General features: G+C 37.7%; 1 protein-coding gene across 3 annotated transcripts in view; it reads right to left on the bottom strand.

Annotated features, from left to right (window-relative positions):
• Positions 1-20,665, bottom strand: part of KDM5B (lysine demethylase 5B) — a 78,128-nt gene that overhangs the window by 35,434 nt on the left and 22,029 nt on the right. For 2 of the 3 annotated variants that reach the window (XM_021682708.2, XM_021682709.1), the window contains exons 2-7: positions 12,741-12,818; positions 11,050-11,172; positions 10,143-10,313; positions 4,847-4,981; positions 2,503-2,599; positions 1,171-1,280 (exon numbers count right to left, since the gene is read on the bottom strand). In XM_021682708.2, the coding sequence (XP_021538383.1) occupies positions 1,171-1,280; positions 2,503-2,599; positions 4,847-4,981; positions 10,143-10,313; positions 11,050-11,172; positions 12,741-12,818 (714 nt within the window). The remainder of the gene's footprint in view (positions 1-1,170; positions 1,281-2,502; positions 2,600-4,846; positions 4,982-10,142; positions 10,314-11,049; positions 11,173-12,740; positions 12,819-20,665) is intronic. The other variant, XM_044915916.1, reaches the window with a different exon arrangement.

Below are 20,665 nucleotides of genomic sequence, written 5' to 3'. Positions count from 1 at the left end.
TTAAGGACTCATGGTTAAGAAGTTCCCCAAACATAGTCATAAAAATACATAGTTATTACCTGTTAATGGGCTGAACTCTGTTCCCCCAAAATTCGTATCTTGATGTCTTAACCCCCAGTACCTCAGAATGTGACTATATTTGGAACAGGGACTTTAAAGAGATTAATTAAGGTAAAATGAGATCATAATGAGTGGGCTCTAATTCACTATGACTAGTATTCAAGAAGAAGAGATTAGGACATAGACAGGTACAGAGGAAAGCCACATGAAGACAGTGAGGAGACAACCATCTATAAGCCAAGGAGAGAGGCCTCAGAAAAAAACCAACCCTACAGACACCTTGATCTTAGACTTCCAGCCTCCAGAACCACGAGAAAATCAATTCTGTTATTTAGGCCAGCTAGTCTGTGATACTTTGTTACAGCAGCCCTTGCAAACTAATACATTACCCAATAATATGGAAAGCTAAGAATTCAACTAATCAGGGAATCTCACTTCTTCTGTTGTAGCAAATAAAAACCTGGGTTCTGATCATTTTCTGATTGTATTTTTTTTTTTTTTGGTGGTGGTGGTGGTGGGAGAGAAGTGTTCTTTATGAAAAGAACACTTAATTGGAATAATTTCAAATTCCACAATAAAAAGCACTGTTGTCAAGCTATTCACTGAGCTCTCACAGAGGGGACAGAGAAGAAGAAAAGCAACCAGATCCTCTGTAATCTCCTCAAGCTTTATTTTTAAGTTTCCATTTCAGTAAATGGCTGCCTAGTCCTCCAACTTTTGTTGGGTCCTCAGTTCCTCTCCACCCAACTCCTTCCCTTTTCTTTCCTTCCTTTTCCTACCTTCCTTTTCCTTCCCTGTTGTAAGGTTGGAAAACATCAACCTGATTTTTGATCTAGCTCTCAACTCACCTGGAGGTGATCTAGTGATTTATGAACATTTCATATATAATCCAACTCACCATTATATGTCTCTAAACTGCATGTACTCCAAAAAATGGCTGTGAATGCCCCCCATATGTTACTATTACCTTCATAATGCATTTGTGTATTTCCTCAATTAGAAATTTATACTATAAATGGACATGGAAAGTTCTTTTAACTGTGACACTCTAAGCTAGCAGTCTTAAGTAAGGCACAAAAGTGGTAAAAGTGTTTAAACATGTCAACTCACAGCACTGGTGGTTTTTTTAGATCGGCTCTTGGGTTTTTCCTTCTCGCTTTCTACAATGTACTCTTTCTTCTCAATGGGTTCTTGCTTGACGATGCCTTTCATTTCTTTCTCTGTAAGAGGCAATCAGAGTTAGCGCTTCACATACTACACTTGGCTCACCTTGCTCCCTCACCTCTCACCTCTTCCTCCCCCAAGCTACACACAGGACACAAACACAATTTCCTTGTTTCTTTTCAATGCAGGAGCAGCAGCACCCAGTGTTACCATGTTCAAGGGCTAGGTGCTGACTGCTTATGGTAAAATGCAAACTCTCACACCATTTAAATGTGGGCACTTCTGTATATGGGTACTTCTGGATATGTTGCTCAGGTTTGTAGGCTTTTAAAATAGGAGCCGAAGATACAGTCTTCTTAACATGTTACCGAGACATGATATATATTGATGAAAGCAGGTTCCTCCTGATCTTAACTGTAAGAGACTAACAATTCACCAACTGTATTCCTCCACATTATAGAGTATTCCTCCATAACCCATGACTACTTACTGCCCCAACTTCCTGGTTCCAAAGACTGAGAATTTCAGCTAAAACAGTAACTATCAATATGGTAGGTAGATGCTGTGCTAAATGCTGTCCATAGATTATCTAACCTTTTGCAACAAATCCATTTCAAAGATAAGAAAATGGACACTAAAATAAATCAAGAAATATCTAAGGTCATACAACTACTTAGTGGTTAGGCCAGGATTCAGATTCAGATCTATATTTCTAAAAATCCACCTACTTTCCACTACATTGTGCTGCCTTTCCACTAAACTCACCAACCACTAAGAAGAACCAATTTTAATAACTTCTTCATTTGTATGTGCCTGCCCATATAGGATTTAGGACTTCTCTTTTTAGAGTCCTGAACAGGTTTACCTCTCAGTGACTGACATCAAGCAATGGCCAGCCAAGCAATTATCAACTAAAATTCAGATTTAGAAACCATGTCTGCCTGCCATGCCTGAAATAAACTTAACAGATATCCAGTCAAAGGCACCTATGCTACTCATAAAACACTTCTTTTCAATGAATGCCGTTTAACCAAATTTCAGAATAGCACTTAGTGACAGTTGAGAAAAACTCAATCATATTTCTAATATGCATATCTGTTTACTTCTACTGGTCACTAACTATGAGAACAGGGACATTAACATATTAAGATTTTATTTCAAGACCCAACCCACTGACTAGTATTCAATAGTTGCTATAACGTTTCCTTAAAAAATGAATACTTATTTTTACTAATTTACTTTTACTTCTTTCCTACCCATGGATAAACACTTTCTTACCATTTTCACATTTTGGAGTTGGACAGCCCATCCGTCGTCTCAGGTTATGAGTTCTGGCTTCTGCTGTCTCTTCTGGTTCTATTTTAATATTCATGGCCTTTAAAAAAGTTGTCATATACATAAATATTTCCTCTTAAAAAAGAAATCTTCTAAAATGCAACTGAAATCTCAAGGTGACTATAATCTTATAAATTGTCTTATAAATAGACATTCAAAACATGCTTCTCTCTCCCCACAGAGGCGAGATCTACCCTTAAAATTACTATTATTTAAGGAAAGGAAAAAATCTTAGAATACTCTTAGAAAAAATCTTAGATACTCTTCTATCTCCACAGGTCAAAAAAATAGGGAAGAACCAAAGGATCAGGAACAAATTAGGGGAAGTGTCATTACCCCACTGGGAACAGATCTGATTTTCCTCCTAGAAGCTTCCCAGTTCTCATCTATTCACCTTACGCTTGATTCAGTCATCACTAAGCCAAATCCTTAACAGTTATATAAATATAATTTCGTTAGCCTAGAAGAGTTTACTGCCTTTTTCCAAAGTTGGCTCATATTTATAGAAAACTCAGCTTCCATAATAATTTTCTATTAATTCTTCTATTAAAAACTGTTATTATAAGATGGGGCGCCTGGGTGGCTCAGTTGGTTAAGCGACTGCCTTCGGCTCAGGTCATGATCCTGGAGTCCCTGGATCGAGTCCCGCATCGGGCTCCCTGCTCGGCAGGGAGTCTGCTTCTCCCTCTCCCACTCCCCGTTTGTGTTCCCTCTCTCGCTGTGTCTTTCTCTGTCAAATAAATAAATAAAATCTTTAAAAAAAAAACAAAAACAAACTGTTATTATAAGCTACTCTTCTAACATCACTAAATTATTAAGGATTCTCCTATCATTAAGTCAGCCTCAATTTTCAATGTTTCTCAAAGTGGTAATACTTATTGATAAAGCAAACAACTTTGGGAAGTGTTTGTGGAACTGCACTTGATCATTTTTGCCCTTGTTCATTCATATGTATTCAGATGTCCACTGCTGACAAAATTTCTCCCAGGATGCTATCATCACCCTGTGTGTCTCTCATCAAGGCAAACCTAGGCACCCACAGCACCAGGGCATGTCTTATACATTTAAAGATCAAGATGTGCTCAAACAAGAATTTTTTACACTAATGAAGTCCAAGCATGCTTAAGGGCTTCGAATAACCGTATTTTCCTATTCTGAGGCAATCTTAATTCAGAAAAATGGAGTCACTAAATTTTTTCATCTCTAACTTACCTAAGTTAAAAATAATCCCCTTACTTATTTTTATTTTTTTTTTAAGATTTTATTTATTTATTTGACAGAAAGATAAGAGAGCACAAGTAGGCAGAGAGGCAGGCGGAGGGAGAGGGAGAAGCAGGCTCTCTGCCAAGCAGGGAGCCTGATGCGGGACTCGATCCCAGGACCCTGGGATCATGACCTAAGCCGAAGGCAGCTGCTTGACTGAGCCACCCAGGTGCCCGTAAAAATAATCCCCTTATTTATATCCATTTCCTCAGAAAACAAAATAGCTATTTTCTTTTTCATCTTGACCAATAATTACTAATAACCAGAGACTGATTTAGATATCTGATTAATGCAACGAGGCTTCCCAGTTCTAAGATGTTCCTAATACATTATCACTGATTCCTAACACTTATATGTCCATCAAGCTAGGCAAGAACCCCAAACCTTCACATCTCTGTATGGAAACAAGGTAACCAGGAAAATACACTTTTCCCTTTCCCAAGGGAAACCTCTCAGAGCAGAAAAATCTTGAAGCAAACTGTCTTTCTCATCCCTTCACTTCTCCTGATCATCCCTCATGTTCTTTCATTTCATCTTATATATTCAATGCCTCCACCCCCATACTGCCTAATTATTTTCTGTCTTAGCATAAATGTCTCCCATAGATTCCATACTCCTTTTCAGGAACTCTGAGAAAAACAGCTTTCACTATCCTCTAACCTCTCTGTTCAAGAAGAAAAAAAAAAAAAGTTCCCAGTTCTCTATTCCCTAGCCTCAACCCCCAATAAACACTGCCTAACTTCATGAGGGTAACAGGCAAACCAAACACCATCACAATGAACGCCTATTCTTCCTAACTCTTAATAAAGCAGCTGTCTGTCCAGGCAGCATAAACCTAGAAAGAATTCTTCAATCCCTTACTCCTTTGACAGCAGAGTCTCCCCAAATGTAAAAGCTAGAATATAAAAGCAATTAACAAGGTTCAAAACTATGAAGAGCACACACATGAGAGAAATCCAGTGTCAGACTGACAGTGGTAGAAGTGCTCAAGAATTCTGTCTAATCAACCTCATGAGGCTCTCACCTCTGCTCTCATGCGTTTTGCTCGTCGGGCTGGGGGGCAGGTTTCTGAGGGCTGCACAGACTGTCTCTGCGGAATATCGTGAGGTTTGTACTCCTTGTCCTTTGTGTCTGTGCTCAGGTTTGGCTTCTGCAAACACTAGAAATAAAACACAATTTATTAATCAATTTCCCTTCCTTTTTTAAGAATTTCAATGTATTTTGTAAGGTATATTTTACAGTTATTTACATAGATACATAAAAGGTCTGCAATTTTTAAGATCTAAATAAACACAAGTCTGCAGTTACCAATCATATACACACACACATATAAGAGTCTAAAAAAATCAGTGGCAGTATCGTAGCCAATGAGGTTTATCCGAGGCGCGATTATTGTTAATTGAAAAAATTTTTAGCAGGTGAATGGTGTTGCTTCAATTCATTTAACTGTACATGACATCAGGTTACACGAGGCCACAGCAGACTCAAGGCACTCCCCCATGAGCCACTTGCAATTATCCCTGCTTGTGACTGTCAATTAATTGAAGGCTCAAACTGTTAGATAGGATCCTTATAAGTTTCCAAAATAACTTTCCATATTGAGAATATTTGATTTTTTATTATAGTGTTTAGAGTCATAAAATACGGAAACCAATAGGTTTTCTACGTTTTAGAATCCTGAAGTTTCAAATATAACTAGCAATGTTCTGTGATCAAAGATATCACCTGAATTGAGAAAACAGGTAATTTGACTGAAGTGTTCTCCCTTATTAGTGCTTTCACTTACTTCAACATATTCCTACAAGGTCTAACTCACAAGACAAAGGCTAATAGGTAGCCCACAGCAATAACTTCCAGTTCTGATCAGGTAAGAGTTTCTTCTTGCTTTGATTATTTTTTAGTTTGATTCTAGGCTTGCTGATAGAGGGTATTTAATGCCAACACAACAAAACACGGTAACATCAAAATATTACCACTGAATCTAATATGAATTTCAAGTAAGTAACACTTCTTCGTAATAGGACCCACGAGTATCACAAGAAGCATTTTAAAAGCAGGTTCCAAGTTATAACCACTTCAGGTATGATATATCATCTATGCTAGAGTAAGACACAGTAAAATAATACCCTTCTAGAACTCCTGGCTCTCCGGGTACCATTACTACTATATAGTCTCACTACTGGCTCCTTCCTCCTAACATCTGCAGAAAGAATTCAGAGAATGGGGGGGGGGGGGACAAGAATAACAAAAGCAGAGTAATCATCTAACAAAACCTATTTCTAACATTTAAAAAATAGAATACACTATAAAAAAACTGATACAGATACATTACTTGATATTCTAAACAAGTAAATACATCTACAACTGGTACAACAACCTATATATATTAAATATTCTGCTCATTTTAATTAAACTCATACATTGATTTGTCTGGAAATGTTAACAAAATTAGTATGGAATACCACCCTCCTTTCTGTAACAAGTCCTCAAATTAAGCATTTAGAGTATATTTAATGAAAGCATGCTGATGGCATGCTGATGGGAATAAAACCTATCATCTAAATTAACCTCTTTATGTTTTTTATAAACTTTCTATTTGAGATCTACAAGTATGTGTGATCATGTAGATACGAACTGAACTAAATCAAGGAAATTTAATAAAGTGGATGGTCAGATATTCAGAGATTAGGAGCACCTGGGTGGCTCAGTCAGTTAAGCATTGTCTTGATTTCAGCTCAGGTCATGATCTCAGGGTCATGAGACTGAACCCCACGAGGTGTCCTGCGCTCAGCGGGGAGTCTCCCTCGCCCCCTACCCCCGCTCGTGCTCACTTACTCTCTCTCTCCCTAAAATAAATAAATCTTTTTTTTTTTTTTTTTTTAAGGAAATTCAGAGACTATATAATGTGGTCCCTATCTCTCACTAAGTCTAAGTAGTTCCACAAACTATGGTCTCTTTGTTCTACAAGGACTTTAGAGATCTAAGGTAAAACCAAGCTCAGAAACTTTTAGAATATACATGAAGAGCTTTATTATTTGTTTAAGATTTTATTTATTTGACAGAGAGAGAGAGAGAGCACAAGCAGGGGGAGAGGAGAAGCAGGCTCCCCGCTGAGCAGGGAGCCCAAGGTGGGACTCAATCCCAGGACCCTGGGATCGTGACCTGAACCGAAGGCAGACGCTCAACCAACTGCGCCACCGAGGCGCCCCTTTTTAAGATTTTATTTGAGAGAGTGAGCAAGAGAGAGCACAAGCTGGGGGAGGGGCACAGAGAGAGGGACAAGCAGACTCCCTGCTGAGCACGGAGCCTAATGCGGGACTCAATCCCAGGACCCTGGGATCATGACCTGAGCTGAAGGCAGATGTTTAACCGACTGAGCCACCCAGGTGCCCAAAAAAGCTTTATTATTTTGTTCCAAACCACAATTCCAAACAAGTAACTGATGTGTTTGCTTTGTATCCACTCCTAGTACATGCAGACTAATTTTAACCTTTGAGAAAGTGGGATTGAGAGGTGACTGATTCCACAGCATGAGGACACCATCTTGCAGAGACAGAGCAATCCGCTGAGGCACTCAGAAAACACAGGAATACAAGAGGGGCACCTGGGTGGCACAGTCGGTTCAGCGTCCAACTCTTGCTTTTGGCTCAGGTTGTGATCTCCGGGTCATGAGATCAAGCCTGGCATTGGGCTCCACGCTCAGGGCAGAGTCTTAAGAGTTTCTCCCTCCCCCACTGCTCTTTCTCTAAAATAAATAAACCTTAAAAAAAAAAAAGAAAGAAAAAGAAAAGCAGAAGAAAACACGGGACTACAGGAGTGGAGCCTCTGTCCCACTGCACCAGTACATCTCTGCTCAACTTTTCTTGTTTCCCAAAACCTACTCTAGGCTTCAGTTCACCCTTTTGCAACAATTCCTTTGTTGGGAATCACTTTTTTTCTTAATATTAAGACTTTATTTTTTAGAGAAGTTTTAGGTTTACAGCATAGCTGAGATGAAGGTGGAGATTTACTATACACCCTGGACCCCCACATGCACAGCCTCCCCCATTGTCACCATCCCCCACCAGAGTAGTGATACATTTGTTACAAGTGATAAACCTATGAAGTCTATGGGTGACATTAGGATTCACTTGTGTACATTCTCTGGGTTTGGACAAATATATAATGCCATGTAGGATATTTTCACTGCTCTAACAATCCTCTGTGCTCTGAATATCACACCCCCCCTCCCCGCTCTCCCTCCTGCCCCAAAACCCCTGGCAACCACTGATCTTTTTTACTGTTTCTACAGTTTTGCCCTTTCTAGAATACTAAGTTTGGAATCACACAGTATAAGTAGCCTTCTCATGTTGGTTCTTTCACTTAGTGATATACATTTAAGGCTCCTCTCCTTGTCTTATCATGGCTTGAGACCTCTTTTTTCTTTTTTTACATATCTTTTCTTTTTAATGCCTAATAATACTCCATTTTCTGGATATACCACCATTCATTTATCCATTTACCTACTGAAGGACAGCTTGGTTGCATTCAAGTCTTGGCAATTAAGAGCAATAAAGTTGCTAAAACACATCTGTGTGCAGGTTCTGTGTGGACATGTTTTCAACTCCTTTGTGTATATACCAAGGAATATGACTGCTGGATTGGATGGTAACAAAGTATGTTTAGTTTTCTAAGAAATGGCCAAGTGTCTTCCAGAGTAGCTGTGTCATTTTGCATTCCGGCCAGCACTGAATGAAAACTTCTGCTGTCCTTGCCAGACTTTGTGCTGTCAGTGTTCTGAATTTGGCCATTCTAATTAGGTGTGTGGTAGTATTGCGTTTCCACTCTTCTAAAATATATGTATTCTAGTTATCCTTTCTCTAAGAATTATTTTCAAAAATCAGAAATGAGCCAAAAATTAGGTACAAAAACTGGCCATCACGGTATAATAAATATAACATTCAACAATGAAGAAATCAAGGTCTGGCTATAAAAATGGAATGCCAGAGTCATTCAACTAGACCTTCAAAAATATTCAAGGACATGGCAAATGCTCATGATATATTAAGCAGAGAAAAGGCAGGTTATAATACTTCTCCCTCCGACCCTCCCCCCTTTCATGCTCTCTCTCTCTCAGTCTCTCTCTATCTCTCTCAAATAAATAAATAAATAAATAAATAAAAATAAAATAAAAATGACAACTTTCTGAATATTAGACTGGTCATGTTCTTTTAAGCTGAAAAGAAAGCTCCCCTGGAATCAAGAAGGGAGAAAGGGTAGAAAAATGTGATGCTATAAAAATCTATAGGATTTGAGCATTACAGATGGTATGTCTATAATATCAAGACAGAGTTTTGATTAGTAGTTTACCCTCTGAAACTATGTTATTATCTTTCTACTTCGCTATAACACAGTAACAATTCTTAAAATTATAGGGCTCACGGCTCTTGCCTTAGAATAACTCAAAGGGTGTAAATGTATTACGACATTATTCTTTCCATCAGGGTCTTGAAATAAGTAGGAAGATTTTATAATACAGTTTTACTTTAATTACAACAAAAGTTCCTATTTGAGTAAGTTGGCAGATACCATCTTTATAAGGAAACAAACATGGCTACACAGGAACTATTAGAAGAGGGATCCATTAGCTATCCAGCATTATTAAGTCCCCTACCTTTCACCCATATCAGCGTTCTATCTTAAAATCTCCCTGGAAATCTCAGCTGGCAAGAACAGGTAGGCAAGTTATTCCACAGGTCGTACTTCCATGTGACAACTAGGAATATGCTCTCCATAATATGTGAATGAAAAAGCATGAACCATAACAAGATAATAATCAACTTGTCATTTAAGGAAGACATAGCTTTAGTGAAGTTAAATACAGACTTCGGCTTAGGCTAATAGCAAAAGGCTATTTCCTCCACAACCTTATTCAATCCAAAAACAAACTTCTAAGCACAGCTGTTCTCAAAACAAAACGACACAAACATCGGAGGAAAAATTCACAAAACGGAGTCTTCTCAACAATGTCGTCCACACAGAATTATTATTATTTTTTAAAGATTTTATCTATTTATTTGATAGAGGGAGACACAGCGAGAGAGGGAACACAAGCAGGGGGAGATGGAGAGGGAGAAGCAGGCTTCCCGCGGAGGAGGGAGCCCAACGCAGGGCTCGATCCCAGGATCTGGGATCATGACCTGAGCCGAAGGCAGACGCCTAACGACTGAGCTACCCAGGCTCCCCCACACAGAATTAATTAAGGCCTCTTCATTCACCCTGAAAGACAACACACCAATAAGCTGTGAAATAAACAGGTTAAAGTTGGCCTCAATACTCACCCTCAAACTGTCTCCTGACAGGAACAAGTTGTAGGGATTGAGGATTCGTTCATAATGCCCTCTGATATGCGAGCCCACAGCTTTGCCAGGAGCAAATCCCATCTTGGTGGCAATTTTGGTCCATTTCCTATCCTTGCAAACAACTGCAAATCCACCTTCTTCTGCAACTAACTGTTAATAGCAAAAGAAATTAGAAACGCCTATATGGAAATCACTTCTAATTCCCTCATACCTAGGTATGACTCCAAGAACAAATGTTCTTGGCTGTGTAATTTTTAAAAATACATCTCCCAAGTCAAATGAAAACATATATGCACTACTAATTTCAAGCTAGAAAATTGACCGCTTTTGACAACGTAATCCATAAACATTTGTACCCCCAAAAGCTACTTCTCAGTTCCCCAGAACAATCAAGATTTTCAGGGAGGAAGAACTAGATCAACAATTAAATCTCAAACAAAGAACGAGCCCTAGCACTTGGTCCAACACAGTGACCCTCAAAATCTCCATAAACTAAGGAGGAGGAGAGATGGCACCATTTTGGGGGAAAGAATGTAGGCTTTACACTGAAGTGAACCTGAATTTCAGATACTGAATTATGACTCAGCCTTTAGAGCTTGGTCAATTTTCTCCCTAAGCCCCAGTTGTTTTAACTGTAATAAAACAGAAAGGAGTACCCTACAGAAATATTGTTAAGTTTTAAAATGACACACACAAAAGGTGGCAGCAAAATATTTCACAAGATAAGGCTTTCAGACCTGACAAGTAGAGCCCAATTATTGCTAAAGTGAATGGAGAATTTCATTTTACATATTTCAAACAGTAAGTTTCTTTTTAAGATGAGGAAGATCAAATTCATGCTGGCAGAAAGGCACTAAAGTGAGGGAGATGGCCGTTAGCCTCTTACCTTATTGAGCTGAAACAAATCCAAGATCTTCCTCTCCACATGTGGAATTTTCAGAGTACTTCCCTGTAACTCCCAGTACTTTGCAATCTGGTCCAAGAAATTCAGTTTTACTCGAGTTTGAGCCTGAATGACAAAGAAATGAATTTTAATCTCACCTAGCTTATTTTAAAACCCCTTCTATTACCTATGTGTGTGGTATTTTCACTCTTAGAATATTACAGTGAGGGGCACCTGGGTGGCTCAGTCAGTTGAGCATCCGACTTTTCCTTTCGGCTCAAGTCATGATTGCAGGGTCGTGAGATCAAACCCTGCATGGGGCTCTGCACTCAGTGCAGAGTCTGCTTGAGATTCTCTCCCTCTGCCCCTCCCACTCATGCTCTCCTTCTCTCTCTAAAATAAATAAAATCTTAAAAAAAAAAAAAAAAAGAATATTTAAGTGAAATATCACTTTCAAATTCAAAAGAGAAACTGCCAAAAAATATACAAAATAAAGCTGGTTAAATAATTATACATTAACTCAACAAAAATTTAATTCAGCCCCTACCATGTGTCAAGCAAGGAGTTAGGCACTCAGTAAGCCTTTCCTTAAGTAGGCACTCTGAAAAGGCCTTCACTTACAGAGTACTATAAGCACAATTTTGTTATTGGTTAAAATTATATGACAAGTAAGCTTCTATATGCCCCTCTTGGTCTTTTTACAATTGGGGTATTTTAAAGGTCTGTTCTTTCCAAACACAAATTTTCTTATTTTCTCAAACACAAATCCCAAAACAGATTTACAACAGTGATCCCATATCAATTTTAATGAGTCCTGATAAGATAACAGAAAACCAGGAGATACTTTCTTAATTAAATGTTATTCCCTTAACAGATTATTACTGTTGTCTATAAGTCATTAAAAAAAATCTGTCATTTTTCTTTCCCCTCCTTGAAAATTAAGTTTAAGTCAGACAGTTTTAGGAGTTTTATCTTGCTCAAGAGCAAAACTGAGATTAATGTTCAGATGTCCCCAAACACAGTCTAAGACCTCAAAGTTTCCTATCTTTCAAGCTCAACTTGAAAATACAGACACTAGATACTACTACCACCAATGTCCAAAGAATCCCAGTGGACATGTGTTCCACTTAAGTTAAAAATGTCTTGTTTTGTATAGAAAAGCAAAACATGATTCAATGTTAAAATCAGGTTAGTGAAACGTTAATGTAAACATTACTTCTAGGTTATCAATACCCAAGCCTTATTCACCCTGTACTTTAGGGTTTCAGTAGCAAAGGGATTGAAGAAACATCATCTCTTCTCTAAAGAATACCCAAGTATTCCTCACCCCTCCTTAGGAAATTAAAGTGTGTTATTAAACCTAAGTGAAGATGTGTATTTGGAAGAAAATTAGAGCTGGAAATCTTTTCCAATAGATGGTTCTCAAAGCACATTCCTTTCAAGACCTAAATTCTTGTGGTTGTCACCTAAATTTAGAAGGATTTAAATGAATTAAGAGGCCAACAATGATTGACAAAAATCAGTGTTTTTAATGCTATCTGGCTTGCTACAAAGGCCTCACTGCCATTTGTTTTACCATGATTATCAATGACTGGCCATATTTTAGCTTCACTAAAACCACTAGATTTGTGACAGATTCTTCGAAGAAAGTCCCTCTGGAATACAGTCCACCAGAACAACAGTAAAGATATTACCTCCAATTCATTCAGCCTCTGGATACGTGGGGTAAAATGAAGTTTGTCAACATCACATGCAAATGGTGGCTGCCAATCCTAAGGGAGAAGCAAAGGCTTTGATTAGAAGAATTTATAATTCTGACATTTAAAAAATTCTGTTAAAACCCCAGTTAAGTAAAACACACTATTTCTAACCAGTCAAATAAAATAGAACATGGGTAATAGTTTCTTAACCTTTTTCTACCAGAACAGCAGAATATGTATGATTACCCTTCCCCATATAAATGATGCATCCTGTGCACACCCTTTTCACACTCTTTCAAATGAGTAAAGTCACTTAACTTCAAGCTGTTGAAAAACCCCTGACTTTAAAGTTTATTTTTAGTAATCTCTTACACCCAGCATAGGGCTCGAACTCACGACCCCAAGATCAAGAGTCACACGCTCTTCGGACTGAGCCAGCCAGGCACCCCCCCCCACAAAATCAATGACTTTGAAAGAATTTTGATTCCTCTACTCCATATAAGTTATCTTTTTACAAAATAGCTATTTAACGGGGCGCCTGAGTGGCTCAGTCGTTAAGCGTCTGCCTTTGGCTCAGGTCATGATCCCAGGGTCCTGGGATCGAGCCCCGCACTGGGCTCCCTGCTCAGCGGGAAGCCTGCTTCTCCCTCTCCCACTCCCCCTGCTTGTGTTCCTTCTCTCGCTTTGTCTCTGTCAAATAAATAAAATCTTTAAAAAAAAATAGCTATTTAACATCAAAACATCCATAAACTATATTTTTATATGTAACCTCCTAGTTACCTTAACTTTTTTTTTTATTTTATTTATTTTTTTTTTTAAATTTTTTTTTTTAGATTTTATTTATTTGCGAGAGAGAGAATGAGAGACAGAGAGCATGAGAGGGAGGAGGGTCAGAGGGAGAAGCAGACTCCCTGCTGAGCAGGGAGTCCGATGCGGGACTCGATCCCGGGACTCTGGGATCATGACCTGAGCCGAAGGCAGTCGCCCAACCAACTGAGCCACCCAGGCGCCCCTTAACTTTTATTATAAAATTAAAGATAAGTTTGGGGGGGGGTGGTGAAGACTGCCATTCAAGACTAATTTTAAAGAATCGTCCTTAACATATCTACTGCTACAGATTCTTAGAAGAACTACAATCATGAGGAAATAATCAGACAAGGAAAATATTATGCTACCTCTAAGTAGAAAACTTAAATGTCTACAATAGGAGAATAGTTAAAGGAATAAAAATTATGCTGTTATTAATGGGTATAGAGTTTCAGTTTGGAATAATGAAAAAGTTCTGGAGATGGATTAGTGTTAATGGTTATGAATGTACTTAATGTCATTGAATTGTACCCTTAAAATTATTACAATGGTAAGTTCTGTATTATACATAATATTTTAACAAATTAAAAAAAGCAAAAAGACAAAAAATTGTGCTGTGGTATAGCTCTATTTATTGACATTGAAAGATGTTCCCTATATTCGTTAAGGAGGAAAAGAAAAACAGGCTATGCAATATAAAAATAAAACACTGGAAAGATATACAGCAAAACCGTTAACAGTGGTTGTCTTTGGTGGTAGGATTATAGGTGATTTTCTTTTACTTCCTTAGCCATTTGAAATACAATCTTAAATATATTTACATACATTAAATAACATCTATTACATATTAAATAAGTTACTTCAGATTGAGAAAATACAAGGAAGTTCACAGTCTTTTTACCCAACTTCATACCCAGAAGTTTGTTCTAAGAAAATAATTCACCCAGAATCAACAAAATACATGCATGAAATTAACTGCAGCATAATGTTAGAAAAACATGATTGATATTATAACAACACTGAATATTATACAGCATTTTAAAATTCTAGATTTATAAGAACCAATACCAATAAATAAGAAAATATAGAAAAACGGACAAATTGTGTTAGTAGTTAGCAAGAAAAAATGGCTAGCTGTAAAAAGACTGGTGTCCAACTTTATTCAAAATTCAAGAAATACACAAGATCCCCTGTGCTACCAGGTTAGCAATGATTTAAATATACACACCACCAGTATTAGCAATATGGGAGGAAATGTGGACCCTGATGATTAGTACACTGTTTTTGGAGGTCAATTAGAAAACATCAAATTTTTAAAGGTCTACTGACCCAGCAATTCCTTGGGTGACAATTTACAACACTCACAAAGAAAAAAGGAAATTTACTGCAGAACTGTTTTAACTTAAAACCTTAATATTGGGGCACCTGGCTAGCTCAGTGGGTGGAACATGAGGCTTTTGATCCCAGGGTTTAAGTTCAAGCCCCACATGGGGTGTAGAGATTACTTTAAAAAAATAATAAAATCTTAAAAAGAAAACCTTAGTATCTATCAGTGGATAGTAAGGTAAATAAATGTTGACACATCTGTAAATAGCAATAAAATACTCTGCAGCTGTAATAAAGAAAAAAAATCTACATGTTCTAAATACAGAAAGACAGCCAAGATTGAATGAGTAAAAAAAACTAAAATACAGGGACGCCTGGGTGGCTCAGTCGTTGAGCATCTGCCTTCGGCTCAGGTCATGGTCCCGGGATCCTGGGATCAAGTCCCACATCGGGCTCCTTGCTCAGTGAGGAGCCTGCTTCTCCCTCTCCCTCTGCTGCTCCCCCTACTTGTGCTCTCTCTCTCTGACAAATAAATAAATAAAAATCTTTAAAAAAAACAAAAAACAAAATGAAAATACGTAAAATCATGCAAACAGTATTACATGTATGTAAATTTTAAAGCCCTTCATAATAGGAAAGAGATTACTGTTATTTCAAATCTATATTATTAGAATTTTTATTACTATTGATTGCTTTTAGTTTAAAAGTAAAACAAGGTCTGGGGCGCCTGGCTGGCTAGGTCCATGGAGCATGCAATTCTTGATCTTTGGGTAGTTAGTTCAGGCCCCACGTTGGGCATAGAGCTTACTTAAAAAAAGTAAAACAAGGTTTTGTTTTAGTGATAGGGAGACTTCAGTAAAAGTGCCCACCAGCAATGCCTGATAAACTATTATGTTAAAAAGATTACATTTTACCACAATTTATTTTAATAAGAAAAAAAATGCAGATTACAAATTGGTACAAAGCTATTTACTACCAAAAAGAAGAAACAAAAAAAGGGAAAAAAATAAGGCTTTCAAGAAAACAGTAAAACAACTATTTTATGTTGTCATACTGCCTCTTCCACAAAGACTATGGTTCTTGTTTCAATGTCAGTTGTCAATTAAACAAATACTATACTTTGTTAATTAACTTAAAAATAACTACCTACTCCATCCTGGGTCAGAAAGATGAAAGTGATTTATTTTTGTTTAGCTTGATAACTAAAGATAAGGAAAGCAATGTGTTTAATTGTACAGAACACAATGTAGTGGGAGAAAATCACATTGCTCAGTATTCTGTCACAGGCTAATAGAAGACTTTCTGTTGCTCAGAGCTTTGCTCTCTAATACTTCATAAAAGCTGTAGGCTTTCTGAAATGAACTGATCTGGGTTGAAGGTTAGACCAAAAATGTATCAAAGATAATGAGTAAGAATATACAAGTAAATGATTAACATACTGTCTACATGGCCTGAGAATTTTATAAACTAAGACTTATGGGTAATGTATGACGTGCCCTGATTAATCAAGTAGGCATTTTTCTTTTCCAAACAGGCCTTCTAATCCCAAAACACAATGATAGAGAAATTAATTTCATCTCATCTATAAAGTTTTATATATTACAGTGAGCTATGTCTTTGTATGTATGTATGTATGTATATGTATGTATTATATAATTTATGCTTATTTCATACTGAAGCTTTTTCAAATAAAATGAATCCTAAAAATAAAGCATCAAGAGGAAAACAGTACATATCTATCACTAAGGAAGTTCACACAGTAGCTTTGCTAAAAACGAAAACTCTTTCAGAAGATCAATCCTCCATTAAACACAGATCGCTGAAAACTGTCACCTCTTCTAGTTAAAGAATGAGGGAAAATGGAGTAATGCCATTTAGTTTCAAGACTTTCATTGTCAGCTGAAAGCTTTACTCCAATAAAAGAATTACATATTATTTGCAATGCTCACTGAAATATTAGAATTAAGATATCCTTGGCTGAGTCTGCCCTCGATGGGCTGTAACTTTTACATGAGGGAAAAAAGCCATCAGAGGAGGAAAAAGACCATTAAATAATAGTGTGATAATTTTGGGTTTGACACTTAGGTATCTAAAGGGGATACTATACAATCTAACCAAAACTTTTAGCCTCTAACAATAAAATGGTTCATAAATCATTTTTCTAACATAAAAACAGTATTTCCATACTAACTAGGTGTTTTAACAGTTCATAGATTGCAAGGCATCCCATATAAATTCCCTGCTAAGATTCACTCACTTTTAAAACTTTAAAATGGCTTTTAGAGGTGCCTGGGGGTGGCTCAGTTAAGGGAGCAACTCTTGATTTAGGCTTAGGTCATGATCTCAGGATCATGGGATCGAGCCCCCTGTTGGGCTCCACATTCAGCACAGAGTCTGCTTGAGTTTCTCTTGCCCTCCTCCTCTGCCCCTCCCCCTTTCTCTCTCTCTCACGGAAATATATAAATTTAAAAAAAAAATAAAATAAAATAAAACAACTTTTATTTTAAGTCTTCATTTTCAAAGTCTTATTTATTATTTAACTATTATTTAAAAGTTCAATTATTGGGCGCCTGGGTGGCTCAGTCAGTTGGGCGAATGCCTTCGGCTCAGGTCATGGTCCTGGAGTCGCGGGATCGAGTCCCGCATCGGGCTCCCTGCTCGGCGGGGAGCCTGCTTCTCCCTCTGACCCTCCTCCCTCTCGTGCTCTCTGTCTCTCATTCTCTCTCAAATAAATTAAAAAAAAAAAAGTTCAATTATTATTAGATTTTATTTATTTGACAGAGAGAGAGAGAGAGACAGCGAGAGAGGGAACACAGCAGGGGGAGTGGGAGGAGAAGCTGGCTTCCTGCGGAGCAGGGAGCCCGATGTGGGGCTCGATCCCAGGACCCCGGGATCATGACCTGAGCCGAAGGCAGACGCTTAATGACTGAGCCGCCCCAAAGTTCAGTATTTTCCTAAGCAATAAAAAAATATATTCCTTGGGAAGGCAATTAAGTAGGAAGTTGAAGCTTCAAAATCCTCAGAGGCCTGGGAAACAACAAGCAAACATTTTCCTTAGTCCCAGCACTAACTGAGCAACAACTTACAGTACATTTAACTGAGAGAAATGTGCAATAACATTGACCAGTGGGAGAATAACTTTCATAGGATGCTAAGGATTTTTTCAAAAACTCCATGAAAATTCATTCTGTAAATGATCCACAATTAGCATCCACATATCAGAATATTCTTAATCTTTCTAAACACAGAGAAGCTATCACCATTTTGAGATCTAATACTCAGCAAAAAGAGAAAGTACTCTACAAAAGCTATTCCAAAAGTTGGTTCTCAGACTCCTGCAGACAAAACTAATTTTTAAAAAATCAATGTCAAAAGCTCATTCTGATTAGTTTAAAAAAATAACATTAACTAAGGACCAATGTATTTTTTAATTGCGTTATGTTCTACTAAAGCCAGTCATCACAGAATAAATGCTCAAAGAATTTTTAATCCAATGCAGCAGAGCTAAACTTTGCTTTTGAATCCAGAGTCTTACTGTTTCTAGGTTATCAGTTTCTAGGTTATCAACACATTACCACGAAACTATGGTGCAAAATTTTAAGGAACCAAACAAAGAATTTATCTTAGTGTTTTAAGGCAAGTCAGAATTTTCATTTGAGTATGCCAAGATTTATCAACCTGAATAAAGATTTTTTTTTAAGAGCTATTTATTTGAAAGAGAGTTCAGCGGGGGGGGGGGGGGGGGGGGGGGGGGCGGGTAGTGAGGGGGAAGGACAGAAGGAGAGGGAGACAGAAAATCCCAAGCAGGCACCACATGCAGAATGCAGCATGGAGCCCGACATAGGGCTCTATCCCATATCCCTGAGGCCATGACCCAAGCGGAAATCCAGAGTCAGACGCTTAACCAACTGAGCTACCCAGGCACCCTTCAACCTTAATAAAGATTTAGGTAACACACATATGAGGTACAATTTAAAAGACTACTTTTTCAGGGTGCCTAGGTGGCTCAGTCATTAAGCCTCTGTCTTCAGCTTGGGTCATGATCCCAGTGTCCTGGGATCAAGCCCCGCATTGGGCTCCCGGGCTCCCGGGCTCCCTGCTCCTCAGGAAGCCTGCTTCTCCCTCTCCCACTCCCCCCACTTGTGTTCCCTCTCTCTCTGTCTGTCAAAAAAAAAAAAAAAAAGACTACTTTTTCATCATGTTAATAGTTTTATGTCAATATGATATCCTTAGGACACCTGCATAAATCTAAGAGGTAGAACTGGGCACACCATAATCATTATAAATCCCCATTTATAAATTAAAAGACAAACAGAGTTACTATTTATGAGTCCCTCAGTGGAGTCCAATGACCACTCACTGATGGGTGCCTACCAGGAAAGTTCTGTAATACAAAGGACTTCAGTGTCTTCCCAACAGAAATAAAATGATCGGCTAACTTCTCCCTTTCTTCTTAATTCCCTCAAGGTAGGCTTGGCACCAAGCAGCTTTAATTAGCCACCCATTTGTTCAAAGTCTGTTTAAGATCTCCCATCCTTAGTGAGCCACTAGTAAGAAAACAAACAAAAACACTGAGAATTTTCTTTTTAGACTTTAGAATCACACTTTCTTTCCTTAAATCAGAGGTTCTTACATTGTACAGAACTGAGTGTATGTGGATTTTTGGGGTACTGTTCACAGCTTTCACCAGGGTTTCAAAGGGGTCTGTAACCTTAAGAGAAAAAAAAAAGTCCTGGAAGTATGCTTCGCTTTCAAAAATTTTTGTACCTTTAAGTTCTTACCTGACTACCCCAAACTACTTTTTTCAGTCCCTTCTTGTATTTAACCAAGACATGATAATGGATAAGACACTTGGCTCCTCAGAATGTCAAGAGGTTGTATGTACAGGACACAAAGAGCAATGCACTTAAAAGTCAGAAGACCTGGATTTGCATTTTGGTTCTTTAACCACCACTTGAAGGATCTTTTCTATTTGAAATGTACAAACAATAGCCACCATCAGGACTATGGTGAAAATTAAAATTACAAATATAAAGGATTGTTTACTGTAAAATAAAAATAGCAAGTATTATACTTACATTAAGTTCTGACCACTGAAATATAATTTCTTCTAGCAAAAGTCACTGCAGCCTCAACTTTCAAGGAGCATCAGACCTCTAAGCTTTGTCTTTAAGGACTCTATCCTTCCAGCCTACCTCTAGTTGGCACCAGAGCAATTTCAACACAGGTTAAAGGGCTCCCTTATATTTCCACACCCCCCAACCCCCTGTTATTTCTCCAATGCTCATTTTTAAAGCACAATGACATCATTTCCCTTATTCTTGTAGAGTAAAATAGACGTTAAAGAGGATACGCTCTGGTGTCACACTGCCTGGGTTCAAATCCTGACTGTGTGGCTTTGTACTAATCTCCCTGTAGATTAGGTGCATGTATAAAGGGGAAACTATGAGGCTTAATACATGTAATAGCCTTCAGACAGGTCCTGGCATTTACAAAGTAAATGGTCAAAAATGTTAGTCATGAGGAAATGTTTATGTTGCAAAGCTTTAGTTCCCAGGAAGCCCAATGCAACCTTGTTTTGTTTTATGATTGGTTATGTTTAACAAAATGGTTTCAAGTCTCTAATCTTCAATATATAATGAAGTTGTTATAATATTCAAGGCCCATTAATCTGATTCTTTTGTTGTATTTTTTTCAGCTTTATTGAGATATATGCAACCTTTTTTTTTTAAGATTTTTTTTATTTATTTATTTATTTATTTATTTATTTATTTATTTATTTATTT

Source organism: Neomonachus schauinslandi, chromosome 6 (assembly GCF_002201575.2).
Source record: "Neomonachus schauinslandi chromosome 6, ASM220157v2, whole genome shotgun sequence".
Lineage (NCBI taxonomy): Eukaryota > Metazoa > Chordata > Mammalia > Carnivora > Phocidae > Neomonachus > Neomonachus schauinslandi.
Note: the sequence above shows the minus strand (reverse complement) of the source record. Positions and strands in the feature narration are given on the sequence as shown.